The sequence below is a fragment of the Cherax quadricarinatus genome, chromosome 30, assembly GCF_038502225.1.
Source record: "Cherax quadricarinatus isolate ZL_2023a chromosome 30, ASM3850222v1, whole genome shotgun sequence".
Taxonomy (NCBI): domain Eukaryota; kingdom Metazoa; phylum Arthropoda; class Malacostraca; order Decapoda; family Parastacidae; genus Cherax; species Cherax quadricarinatus.
This window is the reverse complement of record NC_091321.1, coordinates 2817725-2843978: the sequence shown is the minus strand read 5'-3', so window position 1 is coordinate 2843978 and position 26254 is coordinate 2817725. Positions and strand designations below refer to the sequence as shown.

The following is a 26254-nucleotide window of genomic DNA, read 5'->3' as shown; positions in this document are numbered from 1 at the left end:
GTTGAACAGTCTCGGGCCCCTGACACTTATTGTATGGTCTCTTAACGTGCTAGTGACACCCCTGCTTTTCATTGGGGGGATGTTGCATCGTCTGCCAAGTCTTTTGCTTTCGTAGTGAGTGATTTTCGTGTGCAAGTTCGGTACTAGTCCCTCTAGGATTTTCCAGGTGTATATAATCATGTATCTCTCCCACCTGCGTTCCAGGGAATACAGGTTTAGGAACCTCAAGCGCTCCCAGTAATTGAGGTGTTTTATCTCCGTTATGTGCGCCGTGAAGGTTCTCTCTACATTTTCTAGGTCAGCAATTTCACCTGCCTTGAAAGGTGCTGTTAGTGTGCAGCAATATTCCAGCCCAGATAGAACAAGTGACCTGAAGAGTGTCATCATGGGCTTGGCCTCCCTAGTTTTGAAGGTTCTCATTATCCATCCTGTCATTTTTCTAGCAGATGCGATTGATACAATGTTATGGTCCTTGAAGGTGAGATCCTCCAACATGATCACTCCCAGGTCTTTGACGTTGGTGTTTTGCTCTATTTTGTGGCCAGAATTTGTTTTGTACTCTGATGAAGATTTAATTTCCTCGTGTTTACCATATCTGAGTAATTGAAATTTCTCATCGTTGAACTTCATATTGTTTTCTGCAGCCCACTGAAAGATTTGGTTGATGTCTGCCTGGAGCCTTGCAGTGTCTGCAATGGAAGACACTGTCATGCAGATTCGGGTGTCATCTGCAAAGGAAGACACGGTGCTGTGGCTGACATCCTTGTCTATGTCGGATATGAGGATGAGGAACAAGATGGGAGCGAGTACTGTGCCTTGTGGAACAGAGCTTTTCACCGTAGCTGCCTCGGACTTTACTTGTTGACGACTACTCTCTGTGTTCTGTTAGTGCTCCAGTTCCCCGAATTAAGCCTGAATGCCTTCCACATCCCCCCCCCCAGGCGCTGTATAATCCTCCGGGTTTAGCGCTTCCCCCTTGATTATAATAATTATAATAATGTGTTCTGTTAGTGAGGAAATTATAGATCCATCGACCGACTTTTCCTGTTATTCCTTTAGCACGCATTTTGTGCACTATTACGCCATGGTCACACTTGTCGAAGGCTTTTGCAAAGTCTGTATATATTACATCTGCATTCTTTTTGTCTTCTAGTGCATTTAGGACCTTGTCGTAGTGATCCAATAGTTGAGACAGACAGGAGCGACCTGTTCTAAACCCATGTTGCCCTGGGTTGTGTAACTGATGGGTTTCTAGATGGGTGGTGATCTTGCTTCTTAGGACCCTTTCAAAGATTTTTATGATATGGGATGTTAGTGCTATTGGTCTGTAGTTCTTTGCTGTTGCTTTACTGCCCCCTTTGTGGAGTGGGGCTATGTCTGTTGTTTTTAGTAACTGTGGGACGATCCCCGTGTCCATGCTCCCTCTCCATAGGATGGAAAAGGCTCGTGATAGGGGCTTCTTGCAGTTCTTGATGAACACGGAGTTCCATGAGTCTGGCCCTGGGGCAGAGTGCATGGGCATTTCATTTATCGCCTGTTCGAAGTCATTTGGCGTCAGGATAACATCGGATAGGCTTGTGTTAATCAAATTTTGTGGCTCTCTCATAAAAAATTCAATTTGATCTTCGACTCTCAGTCTGGTTAGCGGCTTGCTAAAAACTGAGTCATATTGGGACTTGAGTAGCTCACTCATTTCCTTGCTGTCATCTGTGTAGGACCCATCTTATTTAAGTAGGGGCCCAATGCTGGACGTTGTTCTCGACTTTGATTTAGCATAGGAGAAGAAATACTTTGGGTTTCTTTCGATTTCATTTATGGCTTTTAGTTCTTCCCGCGATTCCTGACTCCTATAAGATTCCTTTAGCTTAAGTTCGATGCTTGCTATTTCTCTGACCAGTGTCTCCTTATGCATTTCAGATATATTGACCTCTTTTAGCCGCTCTGTTATTCTTTTTCGTCGCCTGTAAAGGTAGCGCCTGTCTCTTTCTATTTTACATCTACTCCTCCTTTTTCTTAGAGGAATAAGCCTTGTGCATACATCGAGTACCACCAAGTTAATCTGTTGTAGGCATAAGTTGGGGTCTGTGTTGCTTAGTATATCTTCCCAGCTTATATCGGTTAGGACTTGGTTTACTTGGTCCCACTTTATGTTTTTGTTATTGAAGTTGAATTTGGTGAATGCTCCCTCGTGACTAGTCTCATTATGTTGGTCTGGGGCTCCACGCATACATGTCTGAACCTCAATTATGTTGTGATCTGAGTATATTGTTTTTGATATGGTGACATTTCTTATCAGATCATCATTGTTAGTGAAGATGAGGTCTAGTGTATTCTCCAGTCTAGTAGGCTCTATTATTTGCTGGTTTAAATTGAATTTTGTGCAGAGATTTAAAAGCTCGTGTGAGTGTGAGTTTTCATCAGAGCTGCCTCCTGGTGTTATTACTGCAACAATATTATTTGCTATATTCCTCCATTTTAGGTGCCTTAAGTTGAAATTTCCCAGGAGCAAGATGTTGGGTGCAGGAGCTGGAAGATTTTCCAGACAGTGGTAAATTTTTAACAGCTGTTCCTGGAATTGCTGGGATGTTGCATCCGGAGGCTTGTAGACTACCACACTGACTAGGTTTTGGTTCTCGACCTTTACTGCTAAAACTTCCACTACATCATTTGAGGCATTAAGCAGTTCTGTGCAAACAAGTGACTCTGCAATGTACAGGCCAAAAGCCCCCCTTTTGCCTGTTCACTCTGTCACATCTGTATAGGTTGTAACCTGGGATCCATATTTCGTTGTCCAAGTGATCCTTTACGTGGGTCTCAGTGAAAGCCGCGAACATTGCCTTTACCTCTGCAAGCAGTCCACGGATGAAAGGTATTTTGTTGTTTGTTGCTGGCTTTAGACCCTGTATATTTGCAAAGAAGAATGTCATCGGACTGGTGGTATTGTTGGTACTGGGGGGGGGGGGGGGTTCCGGCATTAGTATCTGTATCTTGGTTTGGAGTGGAGGCCATCGACTGTGGTTCCACTCCAGGAATGACCGGATTTGGTGTACGATTTCTGCCATTTCCTGCCAGTTTTTTTTCCTTCCTGGCACTAAAAAACCTCTCCCTCTTGAGTGACTGTGGCTACCCAGGTTTTCCCATGGCCTAGATGTTTTGTATCTTTTTGTCCCCTTTAGATGGTGTGCCTGGCAATTTAAGTTATAGCACAGTCTTTCCTGTACTGAAGAGGTACACAGTTCAGGGTGAAAAAGCTTACAGGAAGGGAGTTTGCATTTTCCTGTTGTCATATGGGCATGGCATTTTCTAGGGTGGTCATAGTTGCACGTCCCGTCTGTTTTTCCAGATTTCCCATGCCTGCAGATACCAAGGGCATAGTATGTGCACAGGCTTGGTTTCCATTTGCCTTGGGTTTCTGTGACTGTATTCCCTGTTGGTGCATGTTTCCCTGTCTTATTCCTATCCTCCCTAGCACCAACAATGGAGCTCCCACCAGTTGTTTTTGGTAATATATCCTCACTATTCCTAGTGGAGTCCTCTTGTTTGCTATTTCCTGTGGTATTTCTAGTTTGCAATATTGGTTTTTTCTTATCTTTGACTACACTTGTTTCCCCACTATGGCTCCTGTCTCCCATGAGGTCATTTATATGCATTCCTTCCTGCATATAATTCCCGACTACCTGGACAAAATCTCCAGCTTCACCATTACTGTCTCCCAGGACAGCATCTCCAGCTTCACCATTACTGTCTCCCAGGACAGCACCTCCAGCTTCACCATTACTGTCTACCAGGACAGCACTATCAGCCCCACATTTACTGACTACCAGGACATCACCTCCAGCCTTACAGTTTCTGACTACATGGCCAGTATCAAGGGCAGTACCATTCAGCCCAGACTTTTTATGTTCCCATCTGTTGTAGAAAGCTTCCAGGTTGTCTATGAAAGCAGCTTTGATGTTATCCTCTTTTAATACCCTTGTGATTTTAGTCCACAGATTGATCTCATTTGGGCATACCCAAAAACACTTCCCTGTTTTAATACTGCTTGTAGCTAGTTCTTGGATATCTGCACAAGGGGCGTGACACCAATTTCCACAAAAATGACAATTTATCCATGTGGAAGCCCGTTTGTTTGATTGACCGCAGACTACACAGATGGGGTTGTAATAGAAGTAAATGCTAGGGTGTTCGGGAGAGGGGTGGGATTAAATTTTGGGGAATCAAATTCAAATTGGGAATTAACACAGTTACTTTTTGCTGATGATACTGTGCTTATGGGAGATTCTAAAAAAAATTGCAAAGGTTAGTGGATGAGTTTGGGAATGTGTGTAAAGGTAGAAAGTTGAAAGTGAACATAGAAAAGAGTAAGGTGATGAGGGTATCAAATGATTTAGATAAAGAAAAATTGGATATCAAATTGGGGAGGAGGAGTATGGAAGAAGTAAATGTTTTCAGATACGTACTTGGGAGTTGACGTGTCGGCGGATGGATTTATGAAGGATGAGGTTAATCATAGAATTGATGAGGGAAAAAAGGTGAGTGGTGCATTGAGGTATATGTGGAGTCAAAAAACGTTATATATGGACGCAAAGAAGGGAATGTATGAAAGTATAGTAGTACCAACACTCTTATATGGGTGTGAAGCTTGGGTGGTAAATGCAGCAGCGAGGAGATGGTTGGAGGCAGTGGAGATTTCCTGTCTAAGGGCAATGTGTGGTGTAAATATTATGCAGAAAATTCGGAGTGTGGAAATTATTTAAAGGTGTGGAGTTAATAAAAGTATTAGTCAGAGGGCAGAAGAGGGGTTGTTGATGTGGTTTGGTCATTTAGAGAGAATGGATCAAAGTAGAATGACATGGAAAGCATATAAATCTATAGGGGAAGGAAGGCGAGGTAGGGGTTGTCCTCGAAAGGGTTGGAGAGAGGGGTTAAAGGAGGTTTTGTGGGGCAAGGGGCTTGGACTTCCAGCAAGCGTGCGTGAGCGTGTTAGATAGGAGTGAATGGAGACGAATGGTACTTGGGACCTGACGATCTGTTGGAGTGTGAGCAGGGTAATATTTAGTGAAGGGATTCAGGGAAACCGGTTATTTTCATATAGTCGGACTTGAGTCCTGGAAATGGGAAGTACAATGCCTGCACTTTAAAGGAGGGGTTTGGGATATTGGCAGTTTGGAGGGATATGTTGTGTATCTTTATACGTATATGCTTCTAAACTGTTGTATTCTGAGCACCTCTGCAAAAACAGTGATTATGTGTGAGTGTGGTGTAAGTGTTGAATGATGATGAAAGCATTTTCTTTTTGGGGATTTTCTTTCTTTTTTGGGTCACCCTGCCTCGGTGGGAGACGGCCAAAAAGAAAGAAAAAACTTTCATCATTCACCACTTTCACCATCACTCATACATAATTAGTCTTTTCAGAGGCGCTCAGTTTTTGACAGTTTAGATGTCCCTCCAAACTGCCAATATTCCAAACCCCTCCATTAAAGTGCAGGCACTGTACTCCCCATTCCAGGACTCGAGTCTGGCTAACTGGTTTCCTTTAAGCCCTCCACAAAATATTATGCTGCTCACACTCCAACAGTTCGCCAGGTCCCAAAAACCATTCGTCCCCATTAACCCCAGTCTAAGACCCTCACACGCTGGAAGGTCAAGACTGTATAGCCCTTGTGGCTTAGCGCTTCTTTTTGATTATAATAATAATGGAAGGTCAAGCCCCTCACCCACAAAGCCTCCTTTAACCCCTCCCTCCCACCTTTTCAAGGACAACCCCTACCCCTCTCCCTACAGATTTATGCGCTCTCCAAGTCATTCTACTTTGTTCCATTTTCATCAACTCCTCTTAGCCCTCTAATACTTTTAGTAGCTCCACACCTCATAATTTCCACACTACGAATTCTCTGCGTAATATTTACACCTTGCATTGCCCTTAGACACGACATCACTGCCTCCAGCCTCCTCGCTGCAGCATTTACAACCCATGCTTCACACCTATATAAGAGTTGGTACCACTATACTCTCGTACATCCCTTTGCCTCTATAGATGACGTTTTCTGTCTCCACATATACCTCAACGCACCACTCACCTTTTTTCCTAAATCAATTCTATGGTTAACCTCGTCCTTCACAAATCCATCTGCTGACAAGTCAACGCCCAAATTCAAAACTAGGGATGCCAAGCTCATGATGACACTCTTCAGGTCACTTGTTCTATCTAGGCTGGAATATTGCTGCACACTAACAGCACCTTTCAAGGCAGGTGAAATTGCTGACCTAGAAAATGTACAGAGAACCTTCACGGCGCGCATAACGGAGATAACACTTAAGTTCCTCAGCCTGTACTCCCTAGAATGCAGACGGGAGAGACACGATATGCAGATATACACTTGGAAAATCCTAGAGGGATTAATACCAAACTTGCACACGAAAAATCACTCCCTATGAAAGTAAAAGTCTCGGCTACTATCTTTTAATATTACTAATCACTGTGTAATTAAAAACCGAGAATAATGCTTAATTATTTTGTATTTACAACTTAAATCCACTACGGTGCTATACCCCAATGGCTAAGGTATACAGACCAGCTCATTAAAATAAGAGTACACCTGTGGATTCCATCTATCCAATATGTGTGCTCCGTAGCTTGGTTAGCGCACTCGCCGCACACAGTGAGTGTCCATGGTTCGATCCCGGTATGGGTGGAAACATTGGGCGTGTTTCCTTCACCTACCAGTAAATAGGTACCTGGGTGTTAGCAGACTGTTGTGGGTCTCATCTTGGGACAAAATTAACCTAAATTGGCCAAAATGCTCTGCATAGCAACCCCTCAAGGAAGGCTCCTTGACGCTGGTGAGGGGCTCTTGATCTAGGGAATTGGATCTGTGCTCCAGTTCCCTGAATTAAGCCTGAATGCCTTCCATCCCCCCATAGGCGCTGTATAATCCTACGGGTTTAGTGCTTCCCCCTTAATTATAATAATAATAATAATCTGCATAGCAAGGGAGTTTCTGTATAGTATATCATTGCTGTCAGCTATGGTATGTAAAAGTTGTATCATGTACTTGTATAAATAAAGATTATTATTGTTATTATTATCTCACATTGGTCTTCAGATGCATGATAGAACTTGAATTGACTGAGGCCTATGTTAATATGTAAAACAACTGTAATTCGTCAAAATTTTGTGTAGTTGTTGGCTTAGCGCTTCTTTTTGATTATAATAATTGTGTAGTTGTGCGTAAATAAGCTTATAAACTTACGTGTAAACTTACCTAGAATATCAGGTGGGTTTCATACAGTCCCAGGATCGTTCATGTAGTCTTAAGGTTGTTCATGTGATCCTAGGACTATCTGTGCGATCCTAAGAGCTATTCCTAGGACCGTCCATGTGATCCCAGAGCTATTCCTAGGACCGTCCACATGGTCCCAGAGCTATTCCTAGGACCGTCCACATGGTCCCAGAGCTATTCCTAGGGCCGTCCATGTGGTCCCAGAGCTATTCCAAGGGCCGTCCATGTGGTCCCAGAGATATTCCTAGGGCCGTCCATGTGGTCCCAGAGATATTCCTAGGACCGTCCATGTGGTCCCAGAGATATTCCTAGGGCCGTCCATGTGGTCTCAGAGCTATTCCTAGGACCGTCCACATGGTCCCAGAGATATTCCTAGGACCGTCCATGTGGTCCCAGAGATATTCCTAGGGCCGTCCATGTGGTCTCAGAGCTATTCCTAGGACTGTCCACATGGTCCCAGAGATATTCCTAGCACCGTCCATGTGGTCCCAGAGATATTCCTAGGACCGTCCATGTGGTCCCAGGGCTATTCCTAGGACCGTCCACATGGTCCCAGAGATATTCCTAGGACCGTCCATGTGGTCCCAGGGCTATTCCTAGGACCGTCCACATGGTCCCAAAGCTATTCCAAGGACCATCCATATGGTCCTAGGACTTTCAGAGGTGACTCACGAAATCGTAATGACACAAATACGAACAAACCACGGTATGGGCGGGGATTGAACTCGTAGCAAGTGAGTCGTAAAACTAACAGCACCAGCGCATTTGTGGTCATAGTGGGACCCGTGCTAACCTCCCTTTGGTGTATAAATATACCTTGATGGATGAATCTTATTGTAGCCAGCTGGCCCAGTGGCTTACGCACTGACCTCTAGTTTTACGACTAACTTGACGCAAGTTCAATCCCCACCCGTTCCTAGGAGTGCCATGCGAGGCTCGGACCGTCAGAACCCATCAAACATTCATCAACAACTATGGTGGAGCAGCAGTTGCTGCTGCTGTTGTTGAGGTGGTCAGCTGATGGTGTCAACGTCTGCTGTTAGTGGTAATGGTGCGGGTGAGATGTTAGTGGTGTTAATGGTTGTCACTACCAGTCTTAAGACTCCATGGTTACCTTAATTGTGCTGGATAGTACATAAGGCTCAATATCTAGGTCTACAAACAACGTAGTCCGGCGTCAGCTGAACCATAATAGTTGCTCACCTGCTGGGAATGTCATGTCTAGTATTATTATAGGAATTTTATAAGTATAATGTGGCTTCACGCTTTATATATCATAACAATGAGAGTAAATTGTATATACAATATCAAATACTTATTGTTGATGGTTATGGCTTCTCAGCTGTGCAGGAAAGGTTCTTTGATGCCGGTTAGGGGCTCTTGATCCAAGGAATTACTCCTGTTCACCCCTTTCCCCTCGGATCGAACCTAATGACCTATTTCCCAGGTGCTGTATGTACCCCTGTGGGTTTATCGCTCCTCAGTATAATTATGGTTTTCTATCTTGTATCCTGTATAGACAAATCAACACTCATGATTGTTGAAAATAAATGGTATAAAATACCGACACAATGGAAACATAAACACATATGCAGTTTAATGCGATCCTTTATTGACGTTTCGCCCACACAGTGGGCTTTTTCAAGTCACAAACAGACGGCGGGCATTAAACATCTTCAACACACCCAGAGAAGACACTGCCGAGAAGAGATACATAGTCGTCCCCACCAACTCCATTGCCAAACATGTTTCCAACATCTTTTCCAATACATCATTCCAAGTATCTACCTCCACAACCACGACCATTAAGGACATCACTAGTAGTAGACAGGACAAGCTTCCATCCTCTGCAGGGGTATACATAATCCCTTATAATGACTGCAACAAATTATACGTGGGCGAAACATCAAGAGACCTCCAAACACGTATTTCAGAACACCAATACGCAAGCAGGACTGACGATACAAGGAATGCCTGTGTACAACATCGCAGTTCACACAACCACTTAATTAACTACAGAAACTCAAGACTTATCACCACAGAAGACAACACTCAATACCGAAGAGAATTATCGCTTATCTCTATAACCAACAATTTCAACCAGAACAATGGCTTCTATAACACAGCTGAACCACTTGCCAAGAAACTTTATCGCTATCCCACATAAGAACATAGAACACTGCAGAAGGTCTGCTCACAACTTGTCCAATACCCCTGCCAAGCTACCCAAGATTTTAGACTCTATAACCCCACCCGGTAGATCATCAGATGCAGCATTCTCCACCTGACCTCAACATTCTGAACATGACTATAAATACTCACGTTTGTGAGTTGAAAAAACCCACTGTGTGGGCGAAACGTTGTCAATAAAGGATCACATTAAACTGCATATGTGTTTATGTTTCCACTCATGATTGTTAACACAAATCAGCAGATATGATTGCTATCACAATTTATATATGATATTAATATCAGAATGATAGTGACAGCCATTGAAGATGCTGATCTGTAAGCTAATATACACCAGGTCTTCCAGTAAGCCACAGAATACAGTATGTTTCACGGGTATAAATTTCAGCTACTGATTTCTGTATGGTGAAACTCGAGAATTAAAACTAGAATGGGGTATGAAACAAATTCGATATACTTATTAGAGCAGGATTTAGTAGTGAAAATATCAGATCATAATTTCTGTTAATGTCAGATTATTTGGGTAAGGAAAGCTTCTTAATCACCAAGTCAGCATTACCTTGACTATATAAACCTTTAACCCTTAAACTGCCCAAACGTAGATCTACGTTTTTTCGACATTTGAAAGTATGTAAAAAAACATAGATCTTCTTTTGTTTTATACTTTTGAAAATGTGTAAAAAAACTTTGATCTACATTTTTTTGTTATATTTGAAAATATGTAAAAAATATAGATCCACTTTTGGAGCACTACGCATGTGAATGTAGATCTGGTTGGACAGTTTAAGGGTTAATATATACATATATAAAATATATAAGCCTATGTAGCCTAGATGAGTAGGAGTTGCATTTTACTTGATAAGCAATATAGAGGCTTAGGTCAGTGGTCAAGGAAGGTTATGTGAACCTGTCCAGAGTTGTGTGACTTTTTCAGGAAATCTTGAGTGGAGTGTTTGTTAACAATGGCTTGTGTAATATACATTCACTGGCATTGTCCTATTTGAAACTGTAAACATTCACGAGTATATCTGAAAGGTGTTCCGGGGGTCAACGCCCCCATGGCCTGAGCTGTGTCAGGTTTGAAAAAGGAGAGTTTAGGGTTGTAAAGGATTAGATACTAGTTCTCAGGGAGGAGACTGAGAAATTAAAATTTTGTTTGAATAAACAGGATGGCAATTTTAATAAGGAATATGAAGTACATGTACTTGACATTAATAAAAGGAAACACATTGGATATAACAAATGGGAGAGGGAAGAAATTGAGGAAGGTTAAGTATATTTAGGTACAGGTACACATAATTACAATTATCATATATAGTTTAACATATATGTAAAATTACCTAGGTTAACCCAAAAAGTTAGTGACTTATTTCCATTGGGTTGAAGCAGGATTGAAGAATGGGAATTATTCGCCGTTTTTCAGTATGAGTGAACAGGTATTCCATAGCTCAGTTGGTAGAGCACTTGGCTCACATACTAAGTGTCCGTGGATCACTCCCTGGTATCAGTGAAAACGTTAGGCATATTTCCTTACACCTACTGCCCCTTTTCATGTATGAATAAGTACACTGTAGGTACCTTGGTGTTAGTCAACTGTCATGGATTGCATCCCAGGGAGTGGTAGTATACCTTAGACAGGGCTGGGTTTTGAAATGAATTGAGGTAGGATAACAGCTCTTAGCCTGTAAAATTGGTCTGTGTAAAAAAGAATTTAACAAGGAGACAGGCTGAACAAATGCCACATCATACAAGAACATATATTTGTTGGGACTCTCAAATCAGATATATGGATAGAGCATTCTGTAACAGGGTAAAGCAGGCAGGTATGGGTGGAGCAGGCATGAGTGATGTAGTGTAGTTAACAGGATAGATAACATTTTGTCAGGTAATGAGAACAACCCTATTATCATCTTCAGTGCTGGAAATAATGATGTTTGGAAATGCTGGAATGAAAAATTACTGACCAAGTACAAGACAGCCATTGATCTGATTAGGACAAAGGAAGAGATCATGCTCATGTGTAGCATTTTGCCTAGAGGAATGGGCAGATGTAAATTGCTGTCTAGACAAGTATGGCATTTAACTATAATTCCATTCATTAACAACGAGACAATTTCTATGATAAACATATGTATGCAAAGGATGGGAGTGTATCTTTCTGGAGCAGGGGTGATGATGTTAGCCAATACAGTCAAAGGAGTCATTGCTAAGTTGTGTCAGACTCTTAAACTGACAGAAGATAGTGGTATAGTTGTGCATGGAAAATAAGGGGGTTGCAGTACTAGAGACGGAGGAAAAATTGCCAAGATATGTCAGGAAAATTTTCAAATAATAGGATAGCTTATAAAATGGTTATTGATAAAAATAAGTTAAGGCAATATAATTTTTCCTATTATCTTTTATACAGATATTTTTATTATTTTTTTTTTTTTTATTATCACACCGGCCGATTCCCACCAAGGCAGGGTGGCCCGAAAAAGAAAAACTTTCACCATCATTCACTCCATCACTGTCTTGCCAGAAGGGTGCTTTACACTACAGTTTTTAAACTGCAACATTAACACCCCTCCTTCAGAGTGCAGGCACTGTACTTCCCATCTCCAGGACTCAAGTCCGGCCTGCCGGTTTCCCTGAATCCCTTCATAAATGTTACTTTGCTCACACTCCAACAGCACGTCAAGTATTAAAAACCATTTGTCTCCATTCACTCCTATCAAACACGCTCACGCATGCCTGCTGGAAGTCCAAGCCCCTCGCACACAAAACCTCCTTTACCCCCTCCCTCCAACCCTTCCTAGGCCGACCCCTACCCCGCCTTCCTTCCACTACAGACTGATACACTCTTGAAGTCATTCTGTTTCGCTCCATTCTCTCTACATGTCCGAACCACCTCAACAACCCTTCCTCAGCCCTCTGGACAACAGTTTTGGTAATCCCGCACCTCCTCCTAACTTCCAAACTACGAATTCTCTGCATTATATTCACACCACACATTGCCCTCAGACATGACATCTCCACTGCCTCCAGCCTTCTCCTCGCTGCAACATTCATCACCCACGCTTCACACCCATATAAGAGCGTTGGTAAAACTATACTCTCATACATTCCCCTCTTTGCCTCCAAGGACAAAGTTCTTTGTCTCCACAGACTCCTAAGTGCACCACTCACTCTTTTTCCCTCATCAATTCTATGATTCACCTCATCTTTCATAGACCCATCCGCTGACACGTCCACTCCCAAATATCTGAATACGTTCACCTCCTCCATACTCTCTCCCTCCAATCTGATATTCAATCTTTCATCACCTAATCTTTTTGTTATCCTCATAACCTTACTCTTTCCTGTATTCACCTTTAATTTTCTTCTTTTGCACACCCTACCAAATTCATCCACCAATCTCTGCAACTTCTCTTCAGAATCTCCCAAGAGCACAGTGTCATCAGCAAAGAGCAGCTGTGACAACTCCCACTTTGTGTGTGATTCTTTATCTTTTAACTCCACGCCTCTTGCCAAGACCCTCGCATTTACTTCTCTTACAACCCCATCTATAAATATATTAAACAACCACGGTGACATCACACATCCTTGTCTAAGGCCTACTTTTACTGGGAAAAAATTTCCCTCTTTCCTACATACTCTAACTTGAGCCTCACTATCCTCGTAAAAACTCTTCACTGCTTTCAGTAACCTACCTCCTACACCATACACTTGCAACATCTGCCACATTGCCCCCCTATCCACCCTGTCATACGCCTTTTCCAAATCCATAAATGCCACAAAGACCTCTTTAGCCTTATCTAAATACTGTTCACTTATATGTTTCACTGTAAACACCTGGTCCACACACCCCCTACCTTTCCTAAAGCCTCCTTGTTCATCTGCTATCCTATTCTCCGTCTTACTCTTAATTCTTTCAATTATAACTCTACCATACACTTTACCAGGTACACTCAACAGACTTATCCCCCTATAATTTTTGCACTCTCTTTTATCCCCTTTGCCTTTATACAAAGGAACTATGCATGCTCTCTGCCAATCCCTAGGTACCTTACCCTCTTCCATACATTTATTAAATAATTGCACCAACCACTCCAAAACTATATCCCCACCTGCTTTTAACATTTCTATCTTTATCCCATCAATCCCGGCTGCCTTACCCCCTTTCATTTTACCTACTGCCTCACGAACTTCCCCCACACTCACAACTGGCTCTTCCTCACTCCTACAAGATGTTATTCCTCCTTGCCCTATACACGAAATCACAGCTTCCCTATCTTCATCAACATTTAACAATTCCTCAAAATATTCCTTCCATCTTCCCAATACCTCTAACTCTCCATTTAATAACTCTCCTCTCCTATTTTTTTATACAGATAGCTAAGACTAATTGCATGTACAAGAAATGTGGATATTGCAGTAACCAAAGCTTGGTTATTGCAATATCAACAATAGGCAAATGAGGAATCTATGATAAATAATCTCAAGATGAGCAAAGAGCTTGGAGAAAGCTGTTATAAATCACTTAGTTTCAATTCACTAAAAACAAAGCTGCACTTAAGAGAGGAACATTATGACAATATTTTGGTCCGTTCTGGACCATTGTCAAGTTGTGTACAAACCTTTTTTGATGAAAATCACCCTCACACAGCTATTGCAAGCCGTGCTGGTGACTATTACACTGACAATGTTGTGAAACACCTCAGGAATGTTATAAAGGAACGGGAGGTACGGGCCTCTATGGACAGATATGTTGTGTGACAGAGGTCTAGTGACTCTCAAGCTGGTCCTAGTGGCATTAAAAGATTAAGGGAAGTAACCCCGGAAAAGGACTTGACACCTCAAGTCCTAATGGAAGGGGATTCCCCTTCTAAACACTAACACCATCCACACACACCCCTCCTCCCATCCCATCAATCATCATCAGATCTTCAATAAAGGTAAGTGTCATGTAATTGTACATGTCTTCTTCAGTTTGTGTGTATTAAAATTAATATTTCATGTGGTAAAAATTTTTTTTTTTCAATACTTTGGGGTGTCAGGAACAGATTAATTTGATTTCCATTATTTCTTATGGGGAAAATTAACTCGACTAACGATAATTTCGACTAGCGATGAGCTCTCAGGAACGGATTAATATCGTTGGTCGAGGGTCCACTGTATAACAGTTAGATGTACATGCCAAAAGCCCCTTTATATGCAGAGCATTTTGGGTAAACTTATGACTAACTTAAGATTAATAAGGCAATAACAGGGTAGTAACTGTACATATGGTTATTAGGTGAGTTATAATGAATACAAGAAAACTGAATATTCTATTAGTTCATGCTATATGGCTTTAATAAGTTTGGTAGAGAAGAATTAGTTTTGATTATTAACCTAAGGTGAACACAATGGAAGGATTTAACATTTGAGAGGATTACAGATATTGAGAGTAAGTATAGTATATTGATTATAATGTTTTAACTAAGGTCATGATATTGATCAAATGCACATATAGTTTTTACATATGATACGCTAGGATAGGTTAAGGAGATAAGGTGTTTTCTAACTGTAGTTTTAAAAATGCTGACTGAACCAGTGGTTCTGGAGATTTCTGGCAGAGTTTTCCAGATTTTGGATCCTTTTATGTACAGTGGAACCTCAGTGTTCATGATTAATCCATTTGAAAAAGTCTGATGAAAACCGAATTGTACAAAACCTGAAGCAATATTTCCCATAAGAAATAATATAAATCTAATTAATCCGTTCCAGACACCCAAAAACATTAACAAAAAAATACACTTTATAGGGAATAACTATAGTTTTACATACAGAAAACAATGAGAAATAAACACAGATGACTAATGAAATGGATAAATGAACATTTAACATCACTTTTACCTTTATTGAAGACTCTTGTTGGGGTATGGAAGATGGGGAGAGGGAGGAGGAGAGGTTATTGTTTGGAAGGGGAATCCCCATCCATAAGGAATTTAGGTATCAAGGCCCTATCTGGGGTTACTTCCCTTCTTTGTCTTTTACTGGCACTAGGACCAGCTTGAGAGTCACTGGACCCTTGTCGCACAAAAAAATCTGTCCAGAGAGGTCTGTTTCTGGCATCTCTAAGATTTGCCTAAAATGGGACAAGGCATTGTCATTAAACATGTTGCAGACATGGCTTGCAACAGCTTTCTTAGGGTGATATTTCTCCACAAAACTCTGCAACCCATTCCACTTTGCACACGTCCTTAATCACTGAAGAAGGCACAGTCTCCCCTCTCTCTTCCTCCTCCTCTGAAGCAATTTCCTCAGCTGCAGTCTGTTGTTGTTCCAGTTGAAGGTCTTGTGGTCGCTCACCAACTCTTTCACATCCTGGCCACTCACATCCAACCCCATGGACTTCCCCCAAAGACACAATAGATTCCATAATAGGCGTAGGGTCGTCAGGGTCAGTCTCAAACCCTTCAAAATCCTTCTCAAGGACACATTCTGGCCACAATTATCTCCAAGCAGAGTTCATCGTCCTGGAAGTCACTCCCTGCCAAGCCTTATCTATATGCCTTTTGCAATTGAAGATACTGAAGTGATTCTTTCAGAACTCTTAGGGTCAATTCAATGTCCGAAGTCGCTTCAAAGCACCTTTGAAACAGTGCTTTGGTGTAGAGAAACAAAGGCAAACTGAGTCAAAAACACATGGGATGCTTTGTGTGGGTGCTCGATTCTTGGAAATGAGTGGCTGAGTCATGCGGGCAGGCGGACGAGTTTAGTACGGAGCATTTTCATCTGTACAAAAACTGAGCGGATGTATGAAAACTGGGACAAAATTTTGATGAAAAAAGTCATCGAAAACCGAATCGTAGGAAAGCTAGAGCATACGAAAACTGAGGTTTGACTGTACATTGAGTTTTTGAAAAGATTTAGCCTGACACGGGAAATGTCAGAGATTTTTTTGTGCCTAGTAGTGTGTCCATGGGTCCTATTGCAACTGTCAAGAAAGCACTTTAGGTTGCGATTTATGTTAGAATTGATTGTTCTGTAAATGTAGGTGGCACAGTAGTACAAGTGAATGTTTTGTGCCATGAGTAGGTTTAGGTCTTTGAAAAGTGGAGGGGGGGGGGGTGTTGTCTAGCTATGGATTGTGTGATCATTCTCACTGCAGGGCCTGATCAACCAGGCTGTTACTGCTGGCCGCACACAAACCGACTGTCTTCAAGAAGGTGCCTGTCTAGTGCCTTCTTGAAGACAGCCAGGGGTCTATTGTCCACTGGATAAACAATGGGTAAAAAAAAAAAAAGGGCATTTACAGATAAATCAGAAGAGGAGACAGTCACTTTATTGACTAGTATAGTCAGTTGAAGGGAAAGAAAAAGGGAAAAAGAAGATCAAAAGGAAAAATGAAATTAACATTGCGAGGAAATCAAGCACCACTCCAAAGGGTTTCTTTCAGGTATATAAAAATAGATTGGGGAAAAGATAGGTCCATAAATATAACTTGGGTCAACTTAATGACAAAGAAATGTGTACTATTTTTAATGCTTATTTAATGTTTTTATGCAAGAATATAGTAAAGAAATTCCAGAAATCAGCAACTACAGTGGACCCCCGCCTTACGATATTAATCCGTTCCTGAGAGCTCATCGTAAGCCAAAATTATCGTAAGGTGAATTAATTTTCCCCATAAGAAATAATGGAAATCAAATTAATCCGTGCAAGACACCCCAAAGTATGAAAAAAAAAAATTTTCTTTTACCACATGAAATATTAATTTTAATAAACACAAGGTTAAGAGAGTGGTGAAGCAATGTAAAAAGAGAGCAAATGAGAGAGTGGGTGAGATGTTATCAACAAATTTTGTTGAAAATAAGAAAAAGTTTTGGAGTGAGATTAACAAGTTAAGGAAGCCTAGAGAACAAATGGATTTGTCAGTTAAAAATAGGAGAGGAGAGTTATTAAATGGAGAGTTAGAGGTATTGGGAAGATGGAGGGAATATTTTGAGGAATTGTTAAATGTTGATGAAGATAGGGAAGCTGTGATTTCGTGTATAGGGCAAGGAGGAATAACATCTTGTAGGAGTGAGGAAGTGCCAGTTGTGAGTGTGGGGGAAGTTCGTGAGGCAGTAGGTAAAATGAAAGGGGGTAAGGCAGCCGGGATTGATGGGATAAAGATAGAAATGTTAAAAGCAGGTGGGGATATAGTTTTGGAGTGGTTGGTGCAATTATTTAATAAAAGTATGGAAGAGGGTAAGGTACCTAGGGATTGGCAGAGAGCATGCATAGTTCCTTTGTATAAAGGCAAAGGGGACAAAAGAGAGTGCAAAAATTATAGGGGGATAAGTCTGTTGAGTATACCTGGTAAAGTGTATGGTAGAGTTATTATTGAAAGAATTAAGAGTAAGACGGAGAATAGGATAGCAGATGAACAAGGAGGCTTTAGGAAAGGTAGGGGGTGTGTGGACCAGGTGTTTACAGTGAAACATATAAGTGAACAGTATTTAGATAAGGCTAAAGAGGTCTTTGTGGCATTTATGGATTTGGAAAAGGCATATGACAGGGTGGATAGGGGTGCAATGTGGCAGATGTTGCAGGTGTATGGTGTAGGAGGTAGGTTACTGAAAGCAGTGAAGAGTTTTTACGAGGATAGTGAGGCTCAAGTTAGAGTATGTAGGAAAGAGGGAAATTATTTCCCAGTAAAAGTAGGCCTTAGACAAGGATGTGTGATGTCACCGTGGTTGTTTAATATATTTATAGATGGGGTTGTAAAAGAAGTAAATGCAAGGGTCTTGGCAAGAGGCGTGGAGTTAAAAGATAAAGAATCACACATAAAGTGGGAGTTGTCACAGTTGCTCTTTGCTGATGACATTGTGCTCTTGGGAGATTCTGAAGAGAAGTTGCAGAGATTAGTTGATGAATTTGGTAGGGTATGCAAAAGAAGAAAATTAAAAGTGAATACAGGAAAGAGTAAGGTTATGAGGATAACAAAAAGATTAGGTGATGAAAGATTGGATATCAGATTGGAGGGAGAGAGTATGGAGGAGGTGAATGTATTCAGATATTTGGGAGTGGACGTGTCAGCGGATGGGTCTATGAAAGATGAGGTGAATCATAGAATTGATGAGGGGGAAAGGGTGAGTGGTGCAGTTAGGAGTCTGTGGAGACAAAGAACTTTGTCCTTGGAGGCAAGGAGGGGAATGTATGAGAGTATAGTTTTACCAACGCTCTTATATGGGTGTGAAGCATGGGTGATGAATGTTGCAGCGAGGAGAAGGCTGGAGGCAGTGGAGATGTCAGGTCTGAGGGCAATGTGTGGTGTGAATATAATGCAGAGAATTCGTAGTTTGGAAGTTAGGAGGAGGTGCGGGATTACCAAAACTGTTGTCCAGAGGGCTGAGGAAGGGTTGTTGAGGTGGTTCAGACATGTAGAGAGAATGGAGCGAAACAGAATGATTTCAAGAGTGTATCAGTCTGTAGTGGAAGGAAGGCGGGGTAGGGGTCGGCCTAGGAAAAGTTGGAGGGAGGGGGTAAAGGAGGTTTTGTGTGCGAGGGGCTTGGACTTCCAGCAGGCATGCATGAGCGTGTTTGATAGGAGTGAATGGAGACAAATGGTTTTTAATACTTGACGTGCTGTTGGAGAGTGAGCAAAGTAACATTTATGAAGGGGTTCAGGGAAACCGGCAGGCCGGACTTGAGTCCTGGAGATGAGAAGTACAGTGCCTGCACTCTGAAGGAGGGGTGTTAATGTTGCAGTTTAAAAAACTGTAGTGTAAAGCACCCTTCTGGCAAGACAGTGATGGAGTGAATGATGGTGAAAGTTTTTCTTTTTCGGGCCACCCTGCCTTGGTGGGAATCGGCCAGTGTGATAATAATAATAAAAAACACAAACTGAAGAAGACATGCACAATTACTACTCTACTAAGAATAGATTACATGACACCTTTATTGAAGATCTGTTAATGATTGATGGGATGGGAGGAGGGGAGAGAGTGGAAGTTATTGTTTAGAAGGGGAATCCCCTTCTGTTAGGACTTGAGGTAGCAAGTCCTTTTCTGGGGTTACTTTCCTTCTTCTTTTAATGCCACTAGGACCAGCTTGAGAGTCAATGGACCTCTGTTGCACAACAAATCTGTCCATAGAGCTCTGTACCTCTCGTTCCTTTAAGATTTGCCTAAAATGGGCCACAACATTGTCATTGTAATAGTCACCAGCACGGCTTGCAATAGCTGTGTTAGGGTGATTTTCACCCATAAAGGTTTGCACTTCAACCCACTTTGCACACATTTCCTTAATCTTTGAAGTAGGCACAATGGATTCCACAACTGGCATAGGCTTCTCAGGGTTAGCCCCAAACCCTTCAAAATCTTTCTTAATTTCCATACTAATTCTCGCCCTGTTTACCAGAGGGTTGGCACTAGAAGCTTTCTTGGGGCTCATGGTGACTTATTTTGCAGTTACAAGCACAAAAAACACTGGGATAAGGTGAAATGTACCGAACGTATGCGTGGATGCAACTGCACTGGCTGGCTTGTAAACACTGGCGCCCACGGTGCAGCTGAGGCCACACGTGGGGTGCGTCCCGGACGAATCACGTAAGGCGAGGCAAAATTTTTGCATTCAAATGCTTCGTATGGCGGATTTAACAACGCGACAAAAATGAGTTATGCAATATCAAAATCACTAATGACATTTTACCCAGATAACTAGATAGATTGACACCAGATAAGTCAACCGGCTCTGATAAGCTATTTCAAGCATTTTAACCCTTTGAGGGTTGGTCACATACGAGTAAAGTGGTCCCTCAATAATTGTCCGGCTCAATAGTCGTCCTTTTCGGAAATCGTCACGTTATTTTCGTCCAAACATTGGCTCGCAAAGGGTCGGTTGACTCGCTAATCGTCCTTCGTCTGGGACGCGTACTCGCGCTCTGAGCCGCCTCAGCCTCCCTTCCCAGCCAGTGTGCCATTGTTTACCAGTGAGCGACGGTCCCCTCACTTGTTCATATGAAATATTTCATAATGTTCCTTTCATTTTAGTGCTTGCAAGTGCTAAATAAGCTACCATGGCTCCAAAGAAAGCTCCAAGTGCCAAGCCTTTGGTAAAGAAAGTGAGAAATACGATTGAATTTAAGAAAAACATCATTGAACAATATGAAAGTGGCGCACGTGTGGCCGAACTGGCCAGGATGTATAACAAATCCCGTACAACCATATCTTCCATCGTGGCCAAGAAAAAGGAAATCAAGGAAGCTGTTGTTGCAAAGGGGGTAAATATGCTGACCAAAATGATATCACCAGTACTCGAAGATGTTGAGAAGTTATTATTAGTGTGGATAAACGAGAAACAATTAGCAGGAGATGCTCTTATGACGTCAATTATTTGTGAAAAGGCTAGGCAGTTGCATGACGATCTGGTAAAGAAATAGCCTGCAACGAGTACTGATAATTGTGAATTTAAGGCCAGCAAAGGTTGGTTTGAGAGATATAAGAAGCGTAGTGGCATACACAGTGTGATAAGGCATGGTGCGGCTGACAGTTCGGACAAAATTGCAGCTACAAAATTCGTAAGTGAATTCAAGGAGTACATAGATGCTGAAGGACTGAAACCTGAATAAGTGTTCAATTGTGACGAAACAGGCCTCTTTTGGAAGAAAATGCCAAAGAGGACCTACATTACTCAGGAGGAAAAGGGACTGCCAGGACACAAGCCTATGAAAGACAGGCTGACACTCATGTTCTGTGCTAATGCTAGTGGGGATTTCAAAGTGAAGCCGTTACTAGTGTACCATTCTGAAAATCCCAGAGTGTTCAGGAAAAACAATGTTATGAAGAGTAAATTGTGTGTTTTGGAGATCTAATATTAAGGCATGGGTCACGAGGGAAATTTTCGTTGAGTGGTTCAACGAAGTGTTTGGCCCTAGTGTGAAGAATTACCTCCTGGAAAAGAAATTGGATCTCAAGTGCCTTCTAGTAATGGACAATGCACCTGCTCATCCTCCAAACTTGGATGACCTAATTCTGCAGGAGTTTGGGTTCATCATAGTGAAGTTCTTGCCCCTGAATACCACTCCTCTCCTCCAGCCCATGGACCAGCAGGTCATTTCAAACTTTAAAAAACTCTACACCAAAGCAGTGTTTCAAAGGTGCTTTAATGTGACCTCAGACACTCGCTTGACCCTAAGAGATTTTTGGAAAGAACGCTTCAGCATCCTCCATTGCATAAGCCTTATAGGTAAGGCTTGGGAGGGAGTGACTACCAGGACTTTGAACTCTGCTTGGAGAAAATTGTGGCCAGATTGTGTCCACAAGAGGGATTTTGAAGGGTTTGTGGCTGACCCTGATGAGTCTATGTCAGTTGTGAAATCTATTGTGGCATTGGGGAGTTCCATGGGGTTGGATGTGAGTTTGGAGGATGTGGAAGAGTTGGTAGAGGACCACAAGGAAGAGCTAACCATTGAGGAGCTGCAAGAGCTTCAGCAGGAACAGGAACAGATCGCAGCTCAGAATCTTGCTGCAGAGGAGGAGGAAGAGAGATGGAAGAAGGTGCCCTCTTCAGAAATTAAGGAGATTTTTGAAATGTGGGGTAGGATGGAAAGATTTATGGAGAAACATCACTCTGAGAAGGATGTTGCAAGCCATATCGGCAACTTGTACAGTGACAGTCTTGGCCCATTTTAGGGAAGTTTTAAAGAGATGCCAGAAACAGAGCTCTCTGGACACTTTTTTTTGTGAGACAGGACTCCAGTGACTCTCAAGCTGGTCCTAGTGGCATTAAGAAACAGAGAAGAGAAGTAACCCCAGAAAAGCACTTGGTACCTGAGGTGTTGATGGAAGGGGATTCCCTTTCCAAACAGTAACTAATCCAATCTCTCTCCTCCTCCAGTCTTCCATACACTAAGAAGAATCTCCAATAAAGGTAAGTGTTATGCTGTTAATGTTTCATTCATCATGTCCCATTGTATTGTTTATGTACTACATCTATATTTCATGTAAAAAAAAAATTTGTTTTAATACTTCTGGGTGTCAGGAACGGATTAATTGTATTTACATTATTTCTTATGGGGAAAATTGATTCGAAAATTGTCTATTTCGATAATCGTCACACTTCCAGGAACGGATTAATGACGATAAATGAGGGACCACTGTACGTCATTGCAGCCAGGGCCAGTCACGTACTTGTACGCCTAAATTCTAGCACCTTCAAATCTGGTGGAAGAAAGCTGGCAGGCCTACATATGAAAGAATGGGTCTGTGGGGTTATTGCGCGCAGTATAAAAAAAATCCTGAAGCACACTGCACAATGAGAAAAAAAAAACTTCGACTGAGTTTTTGGTTGAAAACAGTGACTTTCTAGTGAATTTTCGTATGGTATTTATGGTTGTATTCTTGTTTCCTTGGTCTCATTTGATAGAATGGAAGATATGTTACAGAATTAGAGATGGTTTTGATTGGTTTCACGATGACAAGTACCTTGAAATTGAGCTCAAAGTAGCGAAAATGATCGATTTTTACCGATATTCAAGGGAAAAGAAATCAAGCCACACGTCCAATACTCATCAACTGGCGAGTCTAATATTCTTTCATAAGTGCGCTGATATCATTTATACCATTTTTACAATGATGCTGTAGTACACATAACAGAAAACTTTCTATTTTCTGTGAGAATAAAAATTCAAAATGGAGAGCAAAAGTAATGTAAGAGGGGCCTAGAAATGTGCAACTGTAACATTGGAATTGGCCGAAAATAGGGCTCAAAGGGGGCGAAATCGCCAACTTTGAGGCCGCTAGCTTCGCAAGAGCATAATTCCGCAAGTTTTTCACCAAATTTCATACTTTTGGTGTCATTATGATCGGAAAAAGATTCTCTGTCATTTCATAAGAAAAATAATTTATTTTTTTCGAAAAATTTTTGACCCTGAGAATGAGTTTGGAAGAGGGCCTCTCGACCCTCAAAGGGTTAAAGGAATATGAGGAGGATTCAGATTACTACAAACTACAAATGGGTATTGTACTGGATAAGTAGAAAATGATAAATGTGATGCCCATTTACAAAGCAGGAGATAGGACCTTAGCTTCAAATTATAGACTAATCAGTCTAACCTTAGTTGTGAGAAAGTTGATAGTATCAATGACTGTGGATGCAGTTTGAAGCCACCTTGAAAGAATTTAATATGATAACAATCTCAGCACAAGGGGGAATTCTGGATTTATGAATTTACCAACCTTTCTCATTAAGGTATTCAAGGTGGTAGAACAGTGTGAAGAATATGATATTGTGTGTATGAATTTAAGGCCTTTGACATAGTTCCACACAGGAGGTTGATGAAGAAAGTATCTGTACCTACTAAAGGAGAAATTATCTCCTGGGCTGAGGCATGGGTGACCAATAGGCAACAGAGTGTGCATAAATGGGGAGAAATCAAAATAATGACCTATTGTAAGTGGTGTGCCACAGGGATCAGTATCAAGATCTTCATTGTTCACAGTTGACATGGACAACATAGATGAGGGAATAAATAGGGACATAAGTAAGCTTGCTGATGATTTTAAAATAAGCCATTAAATTATTTCTTATGAGGGCACTAGAAAGCTACAGGATGACTTGGATAGGATGAGTGGTTGGACAAGAGGCAGCTGCAGTTCAGTGCTGAGAAATATAAGGTTCTAATCTTAGGAAAGAAAATAGTTATGTATGATGTATGTTACCTTTATGCTAAATAATCTGAATCCTAGTCAAACTGAATTATTTTTTTTTTTAGCAGTGTTTGCTTAGCAAAAATTAAAAGTTAAGACAGTGGGGTACAAGTGTCTGCAACAAAGCAAATAGAATTCTTGGCTTCGTATCAAATACTATAAATAATTGAAGTCCTAAGGTTATACAGTATGTACCGTACTTCAACTTTGTTCAGGGTACAAAATCCATTGGTTACAGAATTGTCTGGTAAGATCAGAGACAAGCAATATTTGTCCTCCTCAGTGACCATTACCAGACACCTAATTTAACTTACTAATAGGGCACTAAGTTAAATTCAGGGCTTATGTATAATCCCCTATGATTTGCTCTATGTTGAAAATAAATGCTAGAGCTTGCATTCTAAAACTTAATGACAAAATCAAAGTAAGCAAAAAACACAGGTATATGGGTAAATTACTAGCTAACCTCTAGCTCATTTCAAGGGAAAGCATGATCAATTTCTCAAGTTGGTTCTTAATTAGCCAAACTGTGGTTCCTAAGTTGAACTGCATGCTACTAGCACTAACAGCCTGAATGATCAGGATGATCCAGGATGCCTGGTCTGGGACTGGGCCATCTGGATGACCCCCAAAATAGACAATTAGAAGGTAACAGGTAGACAAGCTGAACAATGACAAGAGCCTGCTGTGATGTCTGCTGAATAATTCTAATATAACAGGAATTAATATGAGTGTAAGAGAGAAATAAAAGCATTCTGGATTCCAGGTTTTCTTTTATCTCTTCAAGATAAATAGGTGACCTCATTCCTAAATGCAGGAATCATTGAGCAAATCCAATTTGAGAACCTGATCTAAAGCAATATCTTTATGGCAAATTTCTGGAGACTTCCAGCATATTATAATGTTTGATCATTGGGAGAGTGAGGCTGTCCTTATTGTACTAAATGCTCCAGTATGGTAGATAGTGTTTTGCCAACATACTATTAAAGAATAGAAAACTGTTGTATAAAATACAAGAACCAAAACAAAATTTTACTTTCAAAATGCTGTACAAAATCAGGTGACATTTATGTACAGTATTCTATACATTTTGAAAAGCCCATGATTATGCAGCGACTAAAACTAAAAATCTAATGTATTTTTAATAATGATATGTTTAAGAACTTTTTTAAGAGTATTTAATACATTATCTTTTAACTATTGTTTCCTTTTCCACAGTTGTGTATGTGCAATGCTCAGTACAGCTCTTAGCCAACAAGTTTACCGAAGAGGAATTCCTCTGGTAGCCTTTTTACGCTGCAACACTAATGTAGTGCGTCCACTCTGCAGTGCAACCAGGCAACACCAGTGTAAAGAGAGTCAGATCATTACAACTAGTAAGCCACTTCAGAATGGAAATAGCTTTCAAATGATATATAAATTCCCGCACATAAGGTTGGCTCGTTCATTGTGTCGGTTGAAGATACATCAAACTGCTCTTACTTGCCTAGCTCTTCCTGCTGCTGGATATTTTGCATATGTAGGACTCTTAGGGCTAGAACGTTTTGTTGGTGTTGCTGCCATTAATGGACTGGCACTTGTCATGTTATATGTTATGGGAGAAATATTCCGCAGGATAGTTGGTCATGTTTACTATGACACACAAAGCAGTTTAGCAAAGGTATCTCATCTAAATTTTTGGGGAAGTCGTAAAGATATATACATCCCATCCAGTGATATAGTACCAATTGCCGACACATCTGATAATCCTGCTGACATTTATGTTCGCTTGCTAAGATATTCGCAGCCCAAATTCTCTCTGTTCCTTTTCCTCAGATTTGGTGGCATCATTGATCACGAGAAATTTAGTATTGTGTTTGGCAGTCTCAAGCCTGAGCAATAGCTATTAAAAACTGAAAATCAGTCAGAAAAGTGAAATTTAAGGGCATAACTACTTATAGTATAGTACTTATTAAATGTGGAAGAGGAGATACTGAGTAAATCAATTTACATAAATCGTTATGGCCTTAGATATGTAAAAAAATTTGAAAAAAAAAAAAAAGGTGTAGGCCATTTCAGAAGCATTGTATGAGGTGTGTGCAAAAACTCAACTCGCAAGACAAACAAAAGCATGCTAAG

The 26254-nt window shown here is 41.2% G+C and overlaps 1 protein-coding gene across 5 annotated transcripts; it reads left to right on the top strand.

Annotated features, from left to right (window-relative positions):
• Positions 1–8218: 8218 nt before the first annotated feature.
• LOC128692588 (transmembrane protein 186-like) lies at positions 8219–26222 on the top strand. 5 transcript variants are annotated; one of them, XM_053781761.1, is made up of 2 exons: positions 8219–8340; positions 25355–26222. In XM_053781761.1, the coding sequence occupies exon 2, from the start codon at positions 25368–25370 to the stop codon at positions 26016–26018; it is 651 nt and encodes a 216-aa protein (XP_053637736.1). In that variant the 5' UTR covers positions 8219–8340; positions 25355–25367; the 3' UTR covers positions 26019–26222. The 5 variants fall into 5 exon arrangements, with proteins under 5 accessions (XP_053637736.1, XP_053637737.1, XP_053637738.1 ...); XM_053781762.1 differs by having other exon boundaries at positions 8221–8328; XM_053781763.1 differs by having other exon boundaries at positions 8222–8334.
• The last annotated feature ends 32 nt before the right edge of the window (positions 26223–26254 follow it).

What these genes read in the sequence shown, in the direction of transcription:
- LOC128692588 (XM_053781760.2), top strand. Translation starts at nt 8,304, where the DNA reads ATGGTGTCAACGTCTGCTGTTAGTGGTAATGGTGCGGGTGAGAT. An exon ending in GGTAATGGTGCGGGTGAGAT is followed by an intron (nt 8,348 to 25,354) that starts GTTAGTGGTGTT and finishes CCTTTTCCACAG; the next exon opens with TTGTGTATGTGCAATGCTCA.